The 22,142-nt window shown below is 38.1% G+C and overlaps 1 protein-coding gene across 2 annotated transcripts in view; it reads right to left on the bottom strand.

Annotated features, from left to right (window-relative positions):
• Positions 1-22,142, bottom strand: part of LOC136265130 (peroxisomal targeting signal 1 receptor-like) — a 186,975-nt gene that overhangs the window by 16,449 nt on the left and 148,384 nt on the right. The window contains exon 20 of one of the 2 annotated variants that reach the window (XM_066059924.1): positions 10,308-10,367. The exons of the other annotated variant lie outside the window; for it this stretch is intronic. Coding sequence (XP_065915996.1) covers positions 10,308-10,367 — 60 coding nt within the window. The remainder of the gene's footprint in view (positions 1-10,307; positions 10,368-22,142) is intronic. 2 annotated transcript variants of the gene reach the window in all.

Genomic DNA, 22,142 nt, shown 5'->3' with positions numbered 1-22,142 from the left:
GATATATCGCGATATTCTGAAAGTATCGATATCGCGATATTTTGTTATTAACTATCGTGATACCATGCCTGTATATTACTGTCATTAAAATTCCATTTATTATGCAGTATTAGGCTAAGAATCCTTGTAAGTTGTAGTGGTTTTTAAATGCTGGTGATAACATGAGAATAGTACTTACTAACTGAACAAGGCTTGAACCAGGGCAAAATTTGTCAATCTTGAAATTAGTTGGTAGTTGCTGAAACCCGGGAATGAACTAGATAAAGGTAAGTTGATCATTCAGTGTTCCAGATCACTCAAATATTCTCAAATTTTCTTTCAGCAACGGATGTACAACCTGTATTGTGTGCCATCTGTAAGACTTCTGTAGACACAGGTGTCCCAACTTCTAAACAAATCATTAAAAATCTTCTTCAGAATACTCTTCTCTCTGTGGTAAAGAAAAAGACAAGTTGAAAGAAATACCTAAAGCTGGCCATAGACTAGCTTTAGGTATGAAATTACGAAAAGAAGTGATATCTAATCAAAAACAGCCAAGCTATAAAAAAGGGTGCGGCCTCCAAAAAAGCTGGGGTGAAAAAAGATGTGAATCAAAGGTGGCAGACAAGAAATGGCTGTGATGGTAGGTTAATGGCAAAATTTCAATAACGACGTGAATCTGGTGCCGAATCTTATACATCTACGTAACAGAATGCTAGTTTTTAGTGGGTAAACTCTCTTAGGCCTTGTTGGTCCCTCCATCTCAGTGCTACCTTGCAAACCAGTGTCAAGCTTGTACATTTCTTCCAGTAAAATTTCTTTAATTGTTGCTTTAACAATATTGCTAGAAAAGAAATTGTCCTTAAACCTAGGGTCAAGGAAAGAAGCAAGAGATAACTGCTTGTTTTCTTCAATTCTAGTAAAATGCAGTTTACGCGAATGAAGCAGTTCACTTTTCATAGTGCGAACTCCACTGTCATCAGTGTTTTTCTCGAGTGCTCTGGTAAGTATACATATGTACGGTATGACAATGGAAATAGCTGCAAGGTCTGTGGAACCTAGTGATCTCTTCTACAGGAGCTAAATTTCAATAACTCTTTTCATGATATCCAACTGGTGAGATGAAAGTTGTTAAACACTGTTATTTTCAGCAGCGCATATGTTGCTAATGCCATCTTTTGTTCTTGGACTGACCTCAACATGTAAAATGTGGAATTCTATCTTGTTTGGACATCCTGTTTCAATTTATGCTGTGGAATATTGAGGCTTTCTTGGATTCTTTTCAAATTGTGAAAAGCAACAGAAGAGCAGTGAAAATGCCCAATCATACTCCAATAATATCTTTCACTACTCTCTGAGATAGTAAGCAATCATTGATTGCTAACTGAAGAGAATGGGCAAAACATCCAAAATGTGGTAGAGAAGCATCACGCATGGCCTTAACCATATTACTGACGTTGTCAGTGATCACTAAATGCACCCTCTGCAATGCTAATTCCCATTTTTCCAGCATGCTGAGTACCTGAGCAGCGATGTACTCTCCAGTGTGGGCTTCAGTAAGGCATTGGGCATTCAAAACAGCAGAAACTTGCTTGAACTGGCTATCAATCAAATGGGCTAAGCAATGCTGTATCATTCACACTTGAACTCCACGCATGCATTGCAAAGCTCAAGTAGCTTTCATCATCACAACTGTTGATCAGCCTCACAATTTCCTGTTTTATTCCAGAGTATATATTCGGAATAATCGTTTCAGTAAAATATTTCCTACTGGGGCACTGATAGTGTGGTTCTAGCAACTTCAATACTTGCCTGAATCCCACATCTTCTACCATTGAAATTGGCTGGCAGTCAATCGCTACCATCTCACCGATTTTTCGGTGTACTTGCTGTGCCCTCTGGTCGTTGATATCCCAGCCCTTACTTCGGTCTTGGACTTCGCTTAAAGAAAACTGTTGCTGTAGTTCCCATTTTTTTGTTCCATTGGCTGCTTTGGCTCCTTTTCTGTTTTTCTTTCCAGGTATTTTGAGTGGATTTCTGGGTGTCTTTTAAATAGTTTATAAGGTTAGTAATAGTATTAGACTTTGATGTAGAGCCACCTCTGGGAACTTTCGCTTCACACTCATCACAAATAGCAAACTTGTTGTCATCATCAACGGTAAAGAATTCCCAAATAACTGATGTTTTTCTTCCTAAATCACGGCTAGGGTTTACTGCATTGTTAGGGTTGCTTGCCCTCGAACTCGTGCTTTCTGCCATTTTCGGGCATTAACAATAGACAATTAAGTGGTTGCGGTGCTTGCATACCGTATAGCTGGTAATTTTCTAAAGGTTTTTATTTTCGGATATTTTGAAGAGGCCCTTCTCTTCGAAAATAAATTTCCACGTCTGGTTGTTCTTTGAAATAAATTCCCACAAGTGAAAGCAACAATCCAACTTTCGGTGATTTGCTTGTGTTTTCCTCAAGTTTTCCTCGACTTTTAGCTCAGTATTACTGATGATAATGGGTAAACTGTATCATTACTGTGCCAATAACCAGAAAACAGATGATCCAGAATGGGAATTGATGCCGTCTGCTCTAGAATCTATGCTAGCTAAGATAGAGCATGATCAAGCCAGTGAATATACTCCAAATGTTCAGCTACAGGTAAGTCACTCTGTAGAGAATTAAGCTACAAACAAGTCACTCTGTAGAGAAGTTGGCTACACACAAGTCACCGTTTAGAGAGTTCAGCAACCAAAAAACCACCCTATAAAAAGTTCAGCTATATAAACAAGTTACTCTGTAGAGAGATCAGCTAGAAACAAGAGAGAGCTCAGCTAGAAGAAGTCACCCTGTAGAGATCTCAGCTGCGAAGAAACCCCGTAGAGAGATCAACTGCAAACAAATCACCCTGCAGAGTGTTCAGCTATAAACAAATCACCTTGTAGAAAGTTCAGGTACCAACAAATCACCCTATATAGAGTTCAGCTACAAAAAAAAAAAATCACTCTTTAGAGAGTTCAGCTACAAAGAAACCATCCTGTAGAGAGTTCAGCTACAAACAAGTACCCTACAGTGAGATCAGTTTGAAACAAGAGATTTCAGCTACAAACAAATTACCCTGTAGAGAGTTCAGTTATGAACAGATGTCCCTGTAGAGAGTTCAGCTATACAAGTCACCCTGTAGAGAGATCAGCTAGAAGAAGTCACCGTCTAGAGAGATCAGCTGGAAGCAAGTCACCTTGTAGAGAGTTGAGCTACAAAGAAACCATCCTGTAGAGAGTTCAGCTACAAACAAACCACCCTGCATAGAGTTCAGCTGCAAATAAATCACCCTGTAGAGAGTTCAGCTACAAACAAATCACCCTGTAGAGAGTTCAGCTAGATAAAAGTAAAAGTCACCCTACAGAGAGATCAGGTCACCCTATAGAGAGATCAGCTAGAAGAAGTCACCCTGTAGAGAGTTCAGCTACAAAGAACCCACTCTGTAGAGAGTTCAGCTAGAAACAAGTCACCCTATAGAGAGATCAGCTAGAAACAAGTCACCCTGTAGAGATTTCAGTTACAAACACATCATTCTGTAGATAGTTCAGCTAAATACAAGTCACCCTGTAGAGAGATCAACTAAAGGAAGTTATCTTGTGGAGAAATCAGCTAGAAACAATTCACCTTGTAGAGAGTTCAGTGACAAAGAAACCATCCTGTAGAGAGTTCAGCTACAAACAAATCACCCTGTAGAGAGTTCAGCTACAAACAAATCAACGTGTAGAGAGTTACAGCTACATTTCAAGTCCCTTAGTAGAGAAATCAGCTGCGAAGAAGTTATCCAATAGGGAATAATAGTCTAAGACATGTAATAAATATATGTTTATAATTTGTATAATTACTGATAAAATCAAAAACAGTTGGAGTATTATAAATCTGCCTTGTCTTTTTATTCTTCCTGTGGTAAATAAAATGGATAGGTTAAAAAAGCCCCACAGACGGCCTATGGCCAGCTTTGGGGTATACAAATACAAAAGTGATATCTAATCAAAAACAGCCAAGCTGTTAAAAAAGGTGTGGCCCTAAAAAGGCCATAGTAAAAAACGATGTGAAATCCAAGGTGGCGGCCAAGAAATGGCTGTGATGGTAGGTTAATGGTAAAAATTTTAATAACGACAATTCAGGTGAATTTGGTGCCAAAACACAAATTCACATGAATTGTTGTGATTAAAATTTTTACCATTAACCTACCATCACATAAAGCATCATCATCATCATCATCTGCTCTGCTGTGGACATGGACCCATGCGTATACGTAGGCACGATGCTTTATGTGATGTGATATATCATGCATTACTTCAGGACAACACTGGTTGCCGTAAAGAGCAACGGTGTGCTGGTTCCCGATTAGGGACCATAGCACATAGATAAAAAGTACTGAAACAAGCTGGAGTAGCGCACGATATTAAAATCACAGTAAAACAATAAGAAGTGTTATATCAACGGAAATGCATAGTAGAACGGTTCTTTTTGTTTTACTGTGATTTTAATATCATGCACTACTCAAGCTTGTTTCAGTACTTTTTATTAATGTACTATGGTCCCTACTCTACTTGAAAATTCCAAAATTTTTGTGTACTTGAAGGATTTTTTCTTGGATTGCGTTTTCACAGAGAAAATTTCAGCATAGAAGAATGACTTTGTGTGTTATTACTAGCTTGATGCTTTCATTGTACGTGTGAAATAGGCTAGTACAAACAATGTAATTTCCATCTGGAACTGGTACCTGCAGCAATACATTGGCCAATTCCGATACCCCATGAATACAGCAGTATTGGCCCGATACTGATACTAGAATTGGTGCAGTCCCTAGCAACAAAGAAAGCATTTATAATTCAGGAAAATGGTACAGACAGCTAAAAGATTTTAAGTACAAGAAATTAAGTTAGAAATTGATGACTTTTCCTAGTCATAAAATCAAATGGTCAATATTCAGTATCATCACAGTGTATCTTCAAACCAAAATTTTCATGGAGGGAGAATGAGGGCATGCCTCAAACCCCTATAAGCCTCATTTCTGTGATCTTTTCTCGATCATAATCCTACAGAACCACTAAATTGCTTTAAAACTTATATAGTTGCAATGATCTTAGGAGCATTAATTAATTAATTCTCATCATCAATTCCTGCCTGAGCTGTTATTAAAGGAAACCACATCAAAGCTATGGAAACTGCCCAGGAAAAATGTCTTGCAAAGTTTCAAAGATTTTTGCAAGATAAGGGACATTTTCAGTGAAAGATTCTTTCTTGCAAGACCCTTTCTAAAAAATTTTGCAAGTTTCTTGCATACATGATTGCGGTGCAAGATATTTGTGACATTTTCTGTGCAAGTTTATTGAAAACTTTAAAGATTTTTGCACAGTTCTTGTAAGTACTGTGCAAGGATCTTGCATGACTAATCTTGTAAGATTTGCGATATATTATCCTGGACATTTTATTTTTCACTGTGCACTTTTTAACTACATAGCTTTCCTTTCTATGTCTTTCTGTATGTCCATGACCTACGTTTTAAAATGCATATTGCAATGATTACATCCATTCTTAAGCAAATTTGCTTCTTGTAGGCTCACTTTGCCATTGATCTGATTTAGTCTCTGCAAGGGTAATCAACGTGTTAATATGTGTAAATAAGTATCCAATATATTCATCATTAACCATGGATTACCTATGATTTTTCCAAAATCCTAGTAGAACACTCAACTAAACACCATCTTAGAAACTTCTTCCAACCTCAAAAGAAGCCTTAGAAGTTAATTTGGAAAAACTTTAAATCCACTAGCAAACATGAAGTCAAAAAGACTTACTTTTATAAAGAACTGAAATCTGCCATTTTGTTCATCTTATTCTGTTATTACTAGTGTAAAAGTAATTTTAAAACATGAGAATAGAGATTGCTGAAAAAAGAAAAGAAACAAGAGTCAAACAAGCCAGCATGCTAAAAATACAGAGATCTCTCTTTGGACTCAATGTATATAGTAAAAACTAAGGAAAAAACAGCAGTTTCTCTAATAAATTAAGGGTAGATAAGTTCTGAGAATGCTTCCTGTATAAATGTTTATTTGAGTCCAAATAGAAATCTCTAAGATGCTGGCTTGTTTGACTCTTGTTTCTTTACTTTTTTTAGTGATCTCTATTCCCATGTTTTAACATTTAAATTAATTTTATACTAGTTTGTTTACTTTTTATAAATCGATTTATGGATAGCTAATAATAAGAGGTGCTGGTGGTGCTTGATATTACACAGTATTAAACATCTACATCAAAGTCAGTCATGTACAGTATAGCTGTTATAAGTAGTCAGTTAACATTATCAGAGTTAGCTAACACCAGTGTATTGTTTCCTTACTATTCAATGTACTTTGTACTATATAGCTCTGACATATCCAACTATAGGCAGTGTACAGCATGCCGTGATCAATAATAGTATGGCTTCAGATCTATAGGCATGCATACAGTAGTGGATAAAAAAGTTCCTGTTCAGGTAGCGTTCCATTTCTGTTGTGTGTAACAGAAGGCTAAGAAAATGCTTACAGAGCAGAATAAAATTACTAGCATCAGTCTTACCGTTTTCGAAGCATTTGTGAATTTTGCAAACAGTAGTACAAGCCTTGCCATGTTATTCGAGGCGATGAATAATACTGTGCATCATTGGCCAGCAAAATCGTAGCTACGATGCTCCGAGAGTCTGGGGTGGAAGCTAGTTGGCAGTTTAACATTCTTGTCAGCTTAAACAAGTTAATATAATATTAAGCGGAATAAAAACTGTGATATTGCCTACAGAAGGGTAGTACAATTGTAGTTTTATTGTTTTTTTAATCACAGGTTTGTTGCTATGAAGCCACCATGTGCCAGAAAACAAAACCAGCCAGGATGCTGCTATCTTTTCTAATGTTTCCTTTTCTAAAAGTTATATTGTTTTAATGTACGGTATATTTCTATCTGTTAATTAAGTAACAAAATGTCCTTTTGTTCAGATAAATAGGTAATGGGCATCAATTAGGGAGAAAGTGTAATAGTGCAGGAGCTAGTATTTTAGGCAAAGTTTGCTCGAATACTTGTTGCTATATACAAATATGATTTAATAAACAATAGAACAGTTGGTTATAAGTCTTCTTCGCCGTTTGTCGCAGTCAGCTACTTTCCGGGAGCCTTGCCTCTTGTAACAGTAAGCAGTAGTGCTCTACGTAGAGAAAGACATGCAGTACACATGCATTAGTGTTTTAGCGTTAGTTAGTGTTCACTTACTTATTAGCAACTCTTCATTCAATCCACTTCCTCTGCAAATAAAACATGCATTCTCAGCAATAATTAAAACGCTAGCAAAACGGAAACGCCACGAAACGGAAACGCCTCACCTAAAACATAAAATGCAAATTGAACGGGAACTATTCTTTTGTCCGCTGCTGTGCTTATCACAGTAAGTCAAGTATGCAGTGGTACACAACAACATTGTTGCTCTGGTATGAACTTAATATACTGTGGTTAAATATAGGTAATGATATAGGGTTTCCAAATGAATGTGTTAACATGAATAGATTGGATACTTATTAACACAATTAACATGTTGGTCACCCTTGCAGAGACTAACTCAGAAGCAATGGCAAAGTGAACCTACAAGAAGCAAAATTGCTTGAGAATGGGTGTGATCATTGTAATATGTATTTAAAAATAGGTCATAGACGTGAAGAGAGACATAGGAAGGAAAGTTATGTAGCTTTTATCCCCAAAAAGTACTCACATTTTGCTATAGTCCTGTGGGAAAAAAACAATAATAATAATAACTAGATGAATAAAACATTGAAAATTTTAAGAGGGAGAATAGGGATCGATGAAAAAAGCCATGAAACAAGAAGGGATTGCTGGGGTGGTAATGTAAACCACAAATCCCTATTTTGACTATCTGTCATAAATCTTTAGTTTCACGCTGTGTCATTTTGAAATGAGTCAAAATAGGGACTTGTGGTTTACGTTACCACCCCAGCGATCCCTTCTTGTTACATGGCTTTTCTCAGCAATCCCTTCTTGATTTAATGGCTTTCTTCAGTAATCCCTATTCTTACTATTAAAATTTTCAATTTTTTATTCATCTAGTTCATGTACTTTTTATTAATCCAGTGATGAATTACGGATTTCTTTGATTGATGATGAAGACTGTGGTGAATAGTGTCTACATCGTAACACCATCAACGTTTCAGTGCACACATGGAATTGATGAAATTGCAATGTGCATACAGACTGAGAGTCTCCTAATATGAGCTATAATTTACATTACTAGTGTCTTTAATAGCTGTCAAATTCTGTGCAAGGATTGTTGATATACACTTGACTGCATTATTAGAGTAAAGGAGGACAAAGGTAAGTTCACGATGTGTGCATTTTACATACTGTGGTATGCCAAAAGGCATGTCTCGGGACGAAGCGACGTCGAACAGTGAAAAAACCAAGCCCATAGCCTTAGCTGTTATCAAGTTACGCTTGCCTGAAGGCATCAGGCAGGCAGGCAGGCAGGCAGGCAGGCAGGCAGGCAGGCAGGCAGGCAGGCAGGCAGGCAGGCAGGCAGGCAGGCAGGCAGGCAGGCAGGCAGGCAGGCAGGCAGGCAGGCAGGCAGGCAGGCAGGCAGGCAGGCAGGCAGGCAGGCAGGCAGGCAGGCAGGCAGGCAGGCAGGCAGGCAGGCAGGCAGGCAGGCAGGCAGGCAGGCAGGCAGGTAGGCAGTAGAAAATTTCATTGAATATATACATTTTTAATTTTATAACAATTAATTGGAAGCCTTTAGATTATACTGAAGGCACTATTGGGCTTGGTTATACCTAACCAATAATGCCAAGGTGCCAGGATGGTGTTGTAAATTTGGTTTTTGGGTGATTTTTTTGGCCAGAAAAACTCGAATGTCCATGTTTCTAATATACAAGACAGTACTGCTGTACTGTATGATAGCTGTCATTCAAGTAGGGTAGGTCACACAGCAAATTTGATTAAATTCACAACAACTATTTGCAAGATATGGGCGTTCAAAATTTCAATGTTATGTTTTCGTTTTGCCACACACTTTGCAAAAATTGCTATAAAACATAAACATGTAATTTGATTGCCTTAATATTTGGCATAAACGAAGAGCATATAAAGGTGAATTCATGTACCAAGTTTGCTGTGAATCTGATGAATATCCAAAGGAGTTATGAGCATTTGTTCATGTAAAATAGGACAATTTTTTGTCACAGCTACACGGTAAACTAACTATGGGAATAACTTGAAAATTGGTGTGTAAATAGGATGGCAGTGCCTTTTGATAGTTTGAAAGCAATAGAGTTTCAGCTACAAAGTTATAAAGCAAAAACCAAACAAATGTAAAGTCGTACTTGCGATACTCTAATAGAGCAGTCACCACAGGAATAAAAGGTACACAACAAATGTTGAAAAGAAAACTTACCTTAGTCCACTCCATACTTAACACCTACATCCTTAACCACTGAACCACTGCTAACTTAGCTGATCACCTCACTTAAGTTCTCTTTATAATGAAAATTCTAGTTGGGGGTGCAAATCATCGTATTTTTGTTGTGACTGGATTGCTGCAGAGGCACTTCTTCTACTGTTTTTCATCAGTAGTGCTGTGTAACGGGCTGAAGATAGCTGAAAGCGAAGTGTGATAGCCACTGCACTTTCGAAGCAGTACAGCACTTATCAGATAATTGTTCAGATACGTAATAAGTGCAGTGGCTATCACACTGAACAATTTTGGCTAACTATAAGAACAAAGCTGTTCGGATAACTGAGGATCAACTGTATTTGATAGCTGGGGAGCACGTTCAGATGAAAAAATTAATTATGGTGCCATCCTTTCTTTGATGCGGTATGCGTGGGTTCACCATTCATAATAACGTTACAAAAAAGTAAATAAAAAAGTTTAAAGGAAAAAATTAGGAATTTTAAGTTTGATTAGGGATCATAGAAAAAAAGTAGGGAAACAAGGGAGGTCGCCTACACCTGCAAATATACTAGTGAACAATTAATCCCTAATTCAGGTATAAAACTTTCCTTAAACTTGTAATACAAAAATGGTGCGCTTTGGAGGAGTGGCCATGGAGCTATGTACAAATGAAAAAGGTGTTTTCTTCCTTCCTGACAATATACTCATAGTGTGGCATACTGGCTTTCTAGGCTGTATGACACACTACTGTGTGTCTTGATAACTTACATGTATAGCATACTCAATTGTGTTGTTACAGGTGTATCCCACAGCAGCAATGCAATGTGCACATACAGAATGCGTGTACACACAAAAGTACAACTGCCACCTAACCTCCTCTGATCTATTTCCATTAGCAAGAGTAGCACCTAGTTTATTCCACAACATTGCATCCTGAATATAAACAGTACACAAAACATATTGTTAGGACATACTTTTGGCATGTTACAGTAAACATTAGTGTATTACATATCAAATAGAACAGCTGCTCCATTATTACACCAGTACCAGCCAGCTGTGGGCTCACACCTGGTTCACAAAAAATGGTTTTCCGAAAAAACAAAAAAACTTGTGCACTTGTTTCCATTTCTGCACCCATGTAAGCAAAACTTCTTAGAGTGAAGGGTGGCCATTTCATGAGAAATAAGGCTCTATAATAAAGTTTTGCAATGTTTTCCTTGTTTTACTTTGTTCTAAGGCAAAAAATTCATACTGTTTGAAATATGGGAGCAGGGTTTGGAACACCTTCCATAGCAAACTCTTATCAAACAAAAACCATATTGCTGAACTCTAGGCCTGTGCGATAATGAAAATGCTATATCTCGATAAATGTCAATAATAAAAGCCCTTTATGTCGATAAACAATATTATCTTGTTAGTGATCATTAATTATATACCACTAAAATACTGAACACTAAAGAACTTTACAAGTAAGAGATGGATGCTTTAAATAAAAAAATCAGTCTCACATTAAACAATATTGTTACCATTAATCATAGTGTTAGTTTTAATTTTTTTTCTTGTTAACTTCTACATTTGAACCAAGGAAGACCAATATGTTAACATTCTCTGGTAGCAGACAGGCTCTTTTTCATTTACTACTTTTCCAGCCACATTAATAGCGTGTTCTGATGGCACTGAGGTTGCTGAAATACATTAAAAATTGTGCTAACCGTGGATTGTGTTTCTGATGGTCTCTCCACCATATGAGAGGGTTATCCACTGTACTAGGAACAATCTCAATGGTAATGTAATTGTTTGTTCCTTCAACTTTGATTCTTTCACTGTCAGAAAATGGAGCAGCTTCATCTTGAGATTTGGAATTAACAGCATCATCCAACAAAGACATCAAACCTTAATTGGCTTTTTTTGGATGGTGGAGGAGTATCATCAGTCAGATTGGTTGTGCTTGTACAATATTAAGGCTGATGCTATCATCGTTATTCAACACTTGTGCTTCTTCTCCCACAGAAGTGTTATTTGCTCAGCCAGTTCGTTGCTATCTTTCGTTTACTCAGAGATTTTTTTTTGTTTCAAGACCACACAATGGTGGAGCAGTCTTCCTGAGGACATGTTGATGTTTTCCTCCACTTTATTTTCATATTTATTAACTAACTGATTGTGTGTACAAATTATGCATGTGTATTGTGTTTGTATGTTATACTGTATGTACTTTCATGGTTGTAAGTATATGTATTTGTGTTTTGTCATGTGTTTGTAGTGTATGTATGTTCCCTCGACCAGGGAAGAGCGGCTATGCCTACTGAAGTGAGTTTAAATTACAAATCAAATCAAATCAGAAACAGTTGTAAACCTCTTGTCACTGTCGGTCATGAAGATAAGAGCTTTAAATGTGGGGTAAAGGAAGCATACCTTGTTAATTAAGCTTATGACATCAGTGTAACAATCTTTGAGATATTCCATTAAAATCTTTTTTATTGTTTTAGCCAGTGAGGAATCTGAAGAATTTTCAACCAAATGAATCAACAGAAGCTTGTATAAGAGCGGCCTTACTGCTGAAATAGTTACTAAATTAGTGTCTCAGTGATTTCCACAATGGGTTGTAAAATTGTTTTCATTGTTGAATGAGATCCACTATGTAGTGACATTTTGAACCAAACTTAGTTTTTCAACACGTAAGTCTGTTTGTTTCTGCTTTAAAAATGTAGGAGAGTGATAAAAATGGGTCATTACTTGGCAGGCACAAGCAACAGCTCTCTTAAGAATTGTAGAATTACCATGGCTTTCTTAACTCCAGTTTGAAGAGTATGGGCTAAACAACCAAAATGGGGCCATAATATTTCAGTTGCACATACAATGTTTTGTGCATTATCAGTGGTAACTGACACAAGATAATCAATTTTAAGATTCCACCTTGCAAGGCTATCCTTTATCTCAAGGCTATCCTTTAGGCTATTCTTGCAAGGCTATCTATCCTTTATCCCACCTTGCAAGACTATCAGGCTATCCTTTACCTGTGTGCTCCAATGGCATTTCAGCAGTGTTTAAAAGGTGAGTATGTAGATTCCATAATTCGTCAATACAATGCACGGTATGTGTAGGAATTCCTCACATATTTGCAACATAGCCTAAAATTGCACTTTGATGACTACACTAATACCAGGTAAGAGATCTTATTAGTGGTGCTTCCAAGATAGTTTGGCTTCTTTGGACAGAACTCACAGTAGACTTCAGTCCACTTCTTTTTATCCTCCTCCAAAGATTTCCTATATTCTGCTGGATAGCCACAATATTGCTAGACGGGACTCTTTCCTTTCTAAAGCTTTGAGCACTATCTCAACACTTCATTGCTTGACCAGACACATTCATTTCACTAGTCCATTGCATACATGAGGTGAATCATGAGATACAGTATCATGCAAGCAATTAGAACATAATTAATTATCACATAATAATCGATTAAAGCAAGTATAATATTGTTATCTTGATCGTTATTTTAGTACAGCAGCATACTCAGCAAATTGTGCACTTTGTGATAAAAGCATGCAACTTTCCACATAGTTAGTACACCTTATAACATAAAATTTGAGAGGTGGATCCATCGCTGATTTGACCTTTGGTACCCTCTACAGCTTGTTTTGTGTCCAAAAACAGTGACATTTGTCTATGTATCACCCATGTAACCATCAATTTATTCAAACTGGGTATCAAATTGAAGATCTTTATCCAAGAAACAAGTTGATACTTGTTGCAAGTTCATAGCTTATTCCATTCCAAAGTTATGGCCATTTGTATGAGCTACAAAACCGTTTCGATGTAACAGCCCACGCAATTAATTAGATTTAATTTGTTATCTAAATTCTTTAGATCGTAATTCAATTTTTATATTTATTATTTATTTAACTGACCATTTAGGTACTGCAGGGAACAAATGCAACCAGAAAGACGAAGGGGTAAGGCCTAGGGGGTACGTAGCCTCCTCTTATGAGGTAATTTAATAAATGTCATTAATGTGCTATCATCAGTTTGAACTCAAAATCTGGGGTTGTCTATAGCTACAATTTGCATATCTGATGTATAAAAAGTAAAGGCCACATGCATCCATTTTTAAAGGAACAATTTCACTAAAACAAACCGACGTTTTAAGGGTGCTAGCGGGATTTTGAAGCCATTTAAGGGACAACCCACATAACCACAACTGCTCAAACATAACATTGCACTCTGCTCGATTGCGAGTGATTCAAAAACCCGCTAATTAAAGGGTGTGACAACCATTTCCTTCGTGAGTATTCATTCCGTTTCATATGGGATGAATACCTGTGAAGGAAATGAGTGCCACACCCTTTAATTAGTGAGTTTTTAATCACTCGCAATCAAGCGGTGCGAGCAAGTGTGACATTACATTTGAGCAGTACCATATGTTAGGAACTGATATTATAGGATGCTTATGCTTTCTTCTGCTGGTATAGTTATAAGGAGCCGGCTAGGTGAAACTATGTGAAGCTGGAAGTATGCAACAGACATGGATGCCATTCTGGGGGTTGGTACACCCCCAGGGAATGTCAGGTTTTATGTAAACACTCTGATATATGATGTTTTACTGTGTTGGTACAGGTAAACTAAGTAACTTTAAAAAAATACAAAATGTGACTGTTCTATAGTTGACTGATTTATTAGAGTATTTCAATCTGAACCATTTGAAATCAATTTTAACTGCCTGAATATGCTTGACCAGTTTTGGGAAACCTCAGAAACTCCCCTGGATTGCATATCAAAGTAAGCTATTGGCCTTAGATATTTTGCTAGGGCATGGATTTTGGTCACTACAATACATCAACACTTAACTTAATTACATGCCATTTCCATAATATCTGGTCCCTCCCTCCAACAGTAGTGTGGTAGAAATAGGGTTGAACTCAGAAGAAAATCAAAGAAAACTGATCAGAAAGCAAATCTTTTGTAGAGACAAAAAGCATATGCCACATGTCAGTTAAGTATTGTGGTAAAATAATAATGGATATAATATGATGTGTTGTTTAGCCTCTAGACTTGCAACTGCAATCAGGCAGCAGGTGAGGCAGGCAGGCAAGTAAGGAATTGGTTGTTTTATATTAGAGTTGTTAAACCAGAGGCGTGCCCACAGCCAGCTTACTGTGGGTGTACACCTGGTTTACTCGAATTATTTTTGTAAAAGTGTGTGTGTGTGTGTGTGTGTATGTGTGTGTGTGTGTGTGTGTGTGTGTGTGTGTGCATGTGTGTGTGTGTGTGTGTGTGTGTGTGTGTGTGTGTGTGTGTGTGTGTGTGTGTGTGTGTGTGTGTGTGTGTGTGTGTGTGTGTGTGTGTGTGTGTGTGTGAGTGAGAAATTATTGTTTGGGGAATTAGTTAAGCTCCGGCCTTTCCATGGACCAAAGCAGCATTGAAGAGATGTTACTGCTGCAGACCTAAAGACGCTTGATGTGCCACTTAAGGATGTGTATGACTTAACAAGGAACCGAGACAACGTACCATCTAAATTCTACCAAATTCTCTGGATTAACAGTTACTAGACATCAAGGAATACAATGTGCCAACAACAATTTTGTCTGTGGATGTGGACACTTTTCATTGTAAAGAAGACTTATATCGACACTTAAATGTTTTCAAAAGCAACCAACCAACAGTAGATATGCATACTCTGTCCAGTTAAGCTGAGCTTTCCAAGGATAAGCTATCATCTTAGGATGGGCTTTTCAAGGTGTGTGTGTGTGTGTGTGTATGTGTGTGTGTGTGTGTGTGTGTGTGTGTGTGTGTGTGTGTGAGTGTGTGTGTGTGTGTGTGTGTGTGTGTGTGTGTGTGTGTGTGTGTGTGTGTGAGTGTGTGTGTGTGTGTGTGTGTGTGTGTGTGTGTGTGTGTGTATGTGTGTGTGTGTGTGTGTGTGGGTGGGTATCGGTGGGTGGGTGGGTATCGGTGGGTGGGTGGGTATCGGTGGGTGGGTGGGTATCGGTGGGTGGGTGGGTATCGGTGGGTGGGTGGGTATCGGTGGGTGGGTGGGTATCGGTGGGTGGGTGGGTATCGGTGGGTGGGTGGGTATCGGTGGGTGGGTGGGTATCGGTGGGTGGGTGGGTATCGGTGGGTGGGTGGGTATCGGTGGGTGGGTGGGTATCGGTGGGTGGGTGGGTATCGGTGGGTGGGTGGGTATCGGTGGGTGGGTGGGTATCGGTGGGTGGGTGGGTATCGGTGGGTGGGTGGGTATCGGTGGGTGGGTGGGTATCGGTGGGTGGGTGGGTATCGGTGGGTGGGTGGGTATCGGTGGGTGGGTGGGTATCGGTGGGTGGGTGGGTATCGGTGGGTGGGTATCGATGGGTGGGTGGGTGCATGTACATAATTTAAAAAAATTTTGTCCCAGATTTAAGTGTGCATGTAACAGAAAATTTGGAAACCTGTCTCCAAAATTCCTGGAGCTGCCCTTGGGAAAGTATTAATCATTAGTAGCTTTTACTTGTAGTATTCACATGTGCATCTAGCTTGTGTTTAAAGCTAGAGTGAACAAGGTATCAGAGCATCTGTTACAATTATGCACTTAGTGATAGAGTCGCTATCTATTTCATGGCAGGACTAGAAAAATTTGACCACATGGCTACTACTAATGCAGAAGACCTTTTATTTTAGTTTTGACAGAAGACCTTATAACTCCTGCAAATGCTGTTGTAGCAGAATTGATTCAATGTATGGTCTTATATATGACTAGTACCTTTTTAAAATGCTGCACTTTTTTTATTCTGTCACTGTTAGTGAGTGGTTGAGTATATAATAATGTTATTCAAATGCTTGAAACAGTAGGTCATGACTGAATGCTTGAAACCGTAAGTTGGCAGAAACAAATGCAGGAAAACATTTCCCAGCAAATCGCCTGATGACCACTGAACTTTCACAATGTCACATGATTGAAAGGTTATTTTGCACACTGCATACCCTTTCAACATAGGAGGTTTGCTATTTCTGGTAGCCTAAGAGTTTAGTAGGGCTGTGCAATAGCAGTGGCAATACGATTATTGCAATAGTAGAGTAGCATGCTCAGAAAATTGAGTTGAATTGTGCATTTTGTGATAAAAGCATGAAATTTGTCACATAGTTAGTACACCTGACGACATAAAATTTGAGAGGTAGAGCCATCTCTGATTTGACCTTTGGTGTCCTCTACAGCTTGTTTTATGTTCAAAATAGTGACCTTTTTCTATATGTAACACACGATTTGTTCAAGCTGGGTGTCAAACTGAAGATCTTTATCCAAGAAACAAGAGTTGTAAGTTCATAGCTTATTTCTTTTTAAAGTTATGACCATTTATGAGCTACAAATGTAGTTGCCCGCGCAATTAATTAGATTTAATTTACTATCTAATTTCTTTGGTTTGTAATTCAATTTTTATATTTATTTAGCCGATCATTTAGGTATTGCAGGGAACAAATGCAATCAGAGAGTGGAAAGAAATCTAGGGGTAAGGCATAGGGGGTATACTCTTTTGAGGTAATTCAACAAAGGTCATTATTGTTCTGTCACAGTTTGGACTCTAAATCTGGGGTTGTTTATGGCCTAAAAATTAACTTCTATAGCAATATTGTTTCTAAAATCCCTGTTATTGTGAAGACCAATGCTACCAAGAGTATATAATAGTAATCAAGAGTATCAAACGGGTGTATTATCCCGTGATTAATGATTGTGTGAAGTAACACGGATAGTTCAGTAATTGTTCATTTATATTGCCATTATGGGTATTTAGCCCAATTCGGCCACTAAACCAATAATATGGGAAATGGATAATGTTAAGGGAAATGGCTAAAGGGAAATGGCTAATGTTAAGTTCTGGCACTGAAAAGCAGATCCCTGAAGGTGTGGCAACACGATTATTGGTTAGTCTTGTGTGCTTGACTACTCTTTTGTGAAACCATTGTTTTAGTGAGCTGCAGTTATCTTGGGTCCTTGCTACACATTCCTTGTACAATAACTATTGAATAATTGGTTGAATAACATGAAAAGCTGGTGAAATAAATTGATGTTGTGCTACTTCTAAAAATCAGGTGCAGTGAAACTAGCTCATCTGGAATTAATAACCAACTATGCATTACTATTTTATTATGTTGTGCAATAATGCATAATCTATTGTAATTCTCGGATTTTGTACTTCATGAAATTTTTGATTACGTTGCTATGTACTGCTAAGGAAGAGTTTGTTAAACAAACCGCTTTTAATAACATATAACTCACAGGCTAAACTGTTTTATAGTTTGACTACAGTTTTTCCCACAAATTCTCTCGTCGACAAAGCTTCAAAAGCTGCTCTTCATTTCTGTTTGCGTACGTTGAGGATACGCCACCTTTCCAACTCAAAGGGAGAGGCTATTCTTGGTAGTCTACAAGGCCTACACTGTTGTTTCTCAATTGTTAAACGCCTGTAAAACCTGAAGGGAAGGTAATTCATAAAGATTGAGGAGAGTCGCCACACTCGTATTTCAGACCGCCGAAGAGAAACCGCCTAAGAGCAAAGTTTACCAGAGCGTAAGTTAATACAGACTTCATTTCACTTTTATTTAGTGTTTACCTATCTATCTATCTATCTATCTATCTATCTATCTATCTATCTATCTATCTATCTATCTATCTATCTATCTATCTATCTATCTATCTATCTATCTATCTATCTATCTATCTATCTATCTATCTATCTATCTATCTAGATATCTATCTATCTATCTATCTATGTTTGTCCGTACACACCCATGTGAGCAAAATCTTTAATGGTAAAAGCAGCTTTTACGTATCACACACACTTTTACGAAAACAATTTCAGTAAACTAGGTGTGAGCCCACAGCTGGTCGAAAGCTGGCAGTGGGTGCGCTCCTGGTTTAAAAAGAATCGTTGTCACGTACGCATTTCAAATTACCATTTCGCATAAACGAACAATTACTAAAATATCTGTGTTATTTTATGCAATCATTAATCACAGGCTAATACGCCATTCAACACTCTTGGTTTCTATCATATATTCTTGATGCTACTTTAAATTGAAATAGCTATAAAGCTCTGGAAAATACTTGCTTGAGGTTGTAAGACTAAATGGAATACATAATACATTTGCTGTTGGAGACTGTACAGAATTGAAAAGTCATAAATTGGTTATGACCTCAAGGTCTCCAACATCTTGCCCCTTGGCCCTTGGATACTTTCCCAATGTCTTATTGTTAAATCTTAAATGCAATTGCAAAGATGTAGGAGTAAACTAAAATGTTTTGTTATACTACAATATATTGTACTAACATTCAGTCGACGATGTGTGCATTGTACATACTGTGGTATGCTAAAAGGTATTAGTTGGATGAAGCAATGTCTAACAGTGAAAATCAAGGTGGTAGCCTTAACCATTATTGAGTTATGTTTGTCTGAATACATTAGTAATCAGTCAATTAGTTACAAGAAAATTACACTGAAAAAAAGATTTTAAATTCTGTAGCAATCTATAGTATTTTGGGTTGCACTGAAGGCACTTTTGGGGTTGATTAAACTGTGAGGCTGGTCTTAGGGTGGTATTTTGGCCATAAAAGCCCAAATGGTCATGATCCCTTTTATATTGTACTGAACTAAAAGTCTTAAAAACTAACATTTAAAATTATAACTAAAATGTATTGAAGACGGCAACTATACTTCCAAATAAAAGTATTATAATTAACTACATCTATTAATATTGAAGATAAGTAAACTAAAACTTTTAACTAAAACTATAAATATCTAACATCTAAAACTAAAACTATTACTATAATATACAAGAACAAGGAAAAAGTAAGAATTTTAAGTTCGATTAGGGGTCATAGAAAAAAAAGTAGGGAAACAAGAGAGGTTGCCTACACTTGCAGATATACTAGTGGATATTTAATCCCTAATTCGGTCATGGTAGGTAGACTGAGTTAGGGATTAAATGTCCACTAGTAATATCTGCAGGTGTAGGCAACCTCCCTTGCCTCTCTACTTTTTTTTTCTATGATAACCAATTGAACTTAAACTTTTCCTTATACTTGTTTGCTTACTTTTTTGTAACATTATTATGACTGGTGACCCGTGTATACCGCATCAAAAGAAAGAATGACATCAGAGGTGATATTTCTGACTTATTGCCTGTCCCAAATATCAACTACTGACTTGAAAGTGAAGTGTTAATTATGCTTCTCTTTCAGCTATGTTCAGCCCATTTCACAGTGCTACAAACGAAGCGCCTCTGCAATCAATCCAGTAACCATAAAAATATGGACAATTCGTGCACCCCAATTGCTGACTTGAAAGTGGCCATTACGCTTCACTTTCAGCTATGTTCAGCCTGTTTCACAGCACTACAAGCAAAGAACAGTAGCAGAAGCGCCTCTGCAATCAATCCAGTCACCACAGAAAATACAGATGATTCTCATAGGGAAGCCATCATGCTATCACAAATCCACACCTTTGGTTGTCAGCAAAAATAAATGGGACACAAAGGAAAGTCCATAATGCTAGCATCGTACGTACTGCGGTATGCCTAAAGGTACATCTTGGGACAAACCAACATCAAAAAATCAAGCCCATAGCCTTATCCATTATCAAGTTACGCTTCTCTGAAGGCACCAGGCAGGCAGGCAGGCAGGCAGGCAGGCAGGCAGGCAGGCAGGCAGGCAGGCAGGCAGGCAGGCAGGCAGGCAGGCAGGCAGGCAGGCAGGCAGGCAGGCAGGCAGGCAGGCAGGCAGGCAGGCAGGCAGGCAGGCAGGCAGGCAGGCAGGCAGGCAGGCAGGCAGGCAGGCAGGCAGGCAGGCAGGCAGGCAGGCAGGCAGGCAGGCAGGCAGACAGGCAGACAGGCAGGCAGGCAGGCAGGCAGGCAGGCAAGCAGGCAGCCAGCAAGCCAGCCAGCCAGTTAGTCAGTCAGTAGAAAAATTTCATTGAATAAAAAATAAATTAAATTTTGTTGCAGACCTTCATGATCCCTAATATACAGTACTATCATACTGCATGATTAATGATGGCAACTAATACTAAAACTTTATTCTATTTACAGTTGTAACTAAAACCAAGAGTAAATAATGGAGTATATAATATCTAATCAAAAACAGCCAAGCTGTAAAAAAAGGAGTGCGGCCCTTGAAAAGGCTAAGGTGAATAAAGATGTGAAATCCAAGGTGGTGGCCAAGAAATGGCTGTGTGGTAGGTAAACGGTAAAAATTTTAATAACGACAATTCAGGTGAATTTTGTGTTGCTTGGTCTCGGCACAACATTCACCTGAATTTTCGTTATTAAAGTTTTTACCATTAACCTACCATCACAGCCATTTCTTTGTGCCACCTTGGATTTCACATCTTTTTTCATTTTCACCATATCCTTCTCAAGGGCCACACTCCTTTTTTACAGCTTGGCTGTTTATGATTAGATTTCACTTCTTTTTGCATTTGTATACCCCAAAGCCAGCCATTGCCAGCCTTGGGGCTTTTTAACCTATATTTTTTTCTTTACCACAGGAAAAAGAAAAAGATGAAGCAGATTACATAAATACTTTTAACTCATTCTGATATTATCAGTAGCTGTACAAATTATATACATAATGCATATATTTATTACATGTCAATTAATCCCTACAGGATAATTTGCAGCTGATCTCTCTACTGGGTGACTTGAAATGTAGCTGAACTCTCTACAGGGTGATTTGCTTGTATGTAGATGAACTCTTTACAGGATTCTCTTACAGGGTGACATGTTTCTAGCTGAATTGTCTATAAGGTTAACTGTTTGTAGCTGAACTTCCTACAGAATAACTTGCATATAATTCTTTAATGGAGTAAGTTATAAACGTAACCGAATGCTCTATTAGGGTGACTGTTCTATTAGAGTATCTCGATCTCAAAATTGCAACAAGTAGTTGGCTTTCAAATGATAACTCAGTGGTTTGTAATCTGATTCTTCTGTACTATTGCAAGGACTTTCGATGATGATTATTCCAGGTACACACCGATTTTCAGCTCATTGTTCTAAGCAGTTTGCCTGGTAGGCGAGAAAACTAATAGTTTTTTACTTATAAAATCGATTGCGTAATTGTGACAAAGGTTGGGTTTGTGTCATATCTCCATGGTCTTTATCTCGATTCTTTTCAAACCACAAAAAGGAACTCCTACGATGGTTACTTCATCTACATAGCAATTTTCAGTTCATTGCTTCAAGGGGTTTACCCTGTGGGCGTGACAGACCTTTGACCTGCGAATGATCGATCATAAACCCGTGACTGTTCATCGGATTCCTACCAAAGCTGGTACTGAGATCTGCCTTAATGAGCCCTTCAAGGGTGCCAAACTTCAGCCTGATTGGAGTACGCATTCGTGTTTTATGGCGGATTTTGTGAATTGTGCGAAATGAAGAAGTAGAAGAAGAAAAAACGAAGAAATTAAAATGAAATTTTGTTCACTTGTATCTCGGAAATGGCTGGAGCGATTTTCTTCAAATTTTGTATGTAGACTCCCCTAACTGGCCGGCACTTCTCTAGTAAAGTTGGTTCCAATCGGATTAGGGATCACAGAGCTACATAGATGTGAAAATTGCATTTTCTTTCTACCTGTTAATATACTCACGGTGTGGCGGTGTGGCGCGCCCCGGCTTCTTGGGCAGCACGACACTAAAACAAAAGTATATACAACCATATACTATTCTAGTAACATGTCTATGTTATAG

Source organism: Dysidea avara, chromosome 8 (genome assembly GCF_963678975.1).
Source record: "Dysidea avara chromosome 8, odDysAvar1.4, whole genome shotgun sequence".
Lineage (NCBI taxonomy): Eukaryota > Metazoa > Porifera > Demospongiae > Dictyoceratida > Dysideidae > Dysidea > Dysidea avara.
Note: the sequence above shows the minus strand (reverse complement) of the source record. Positions and strands in the feature narration are given on the sequence as shown.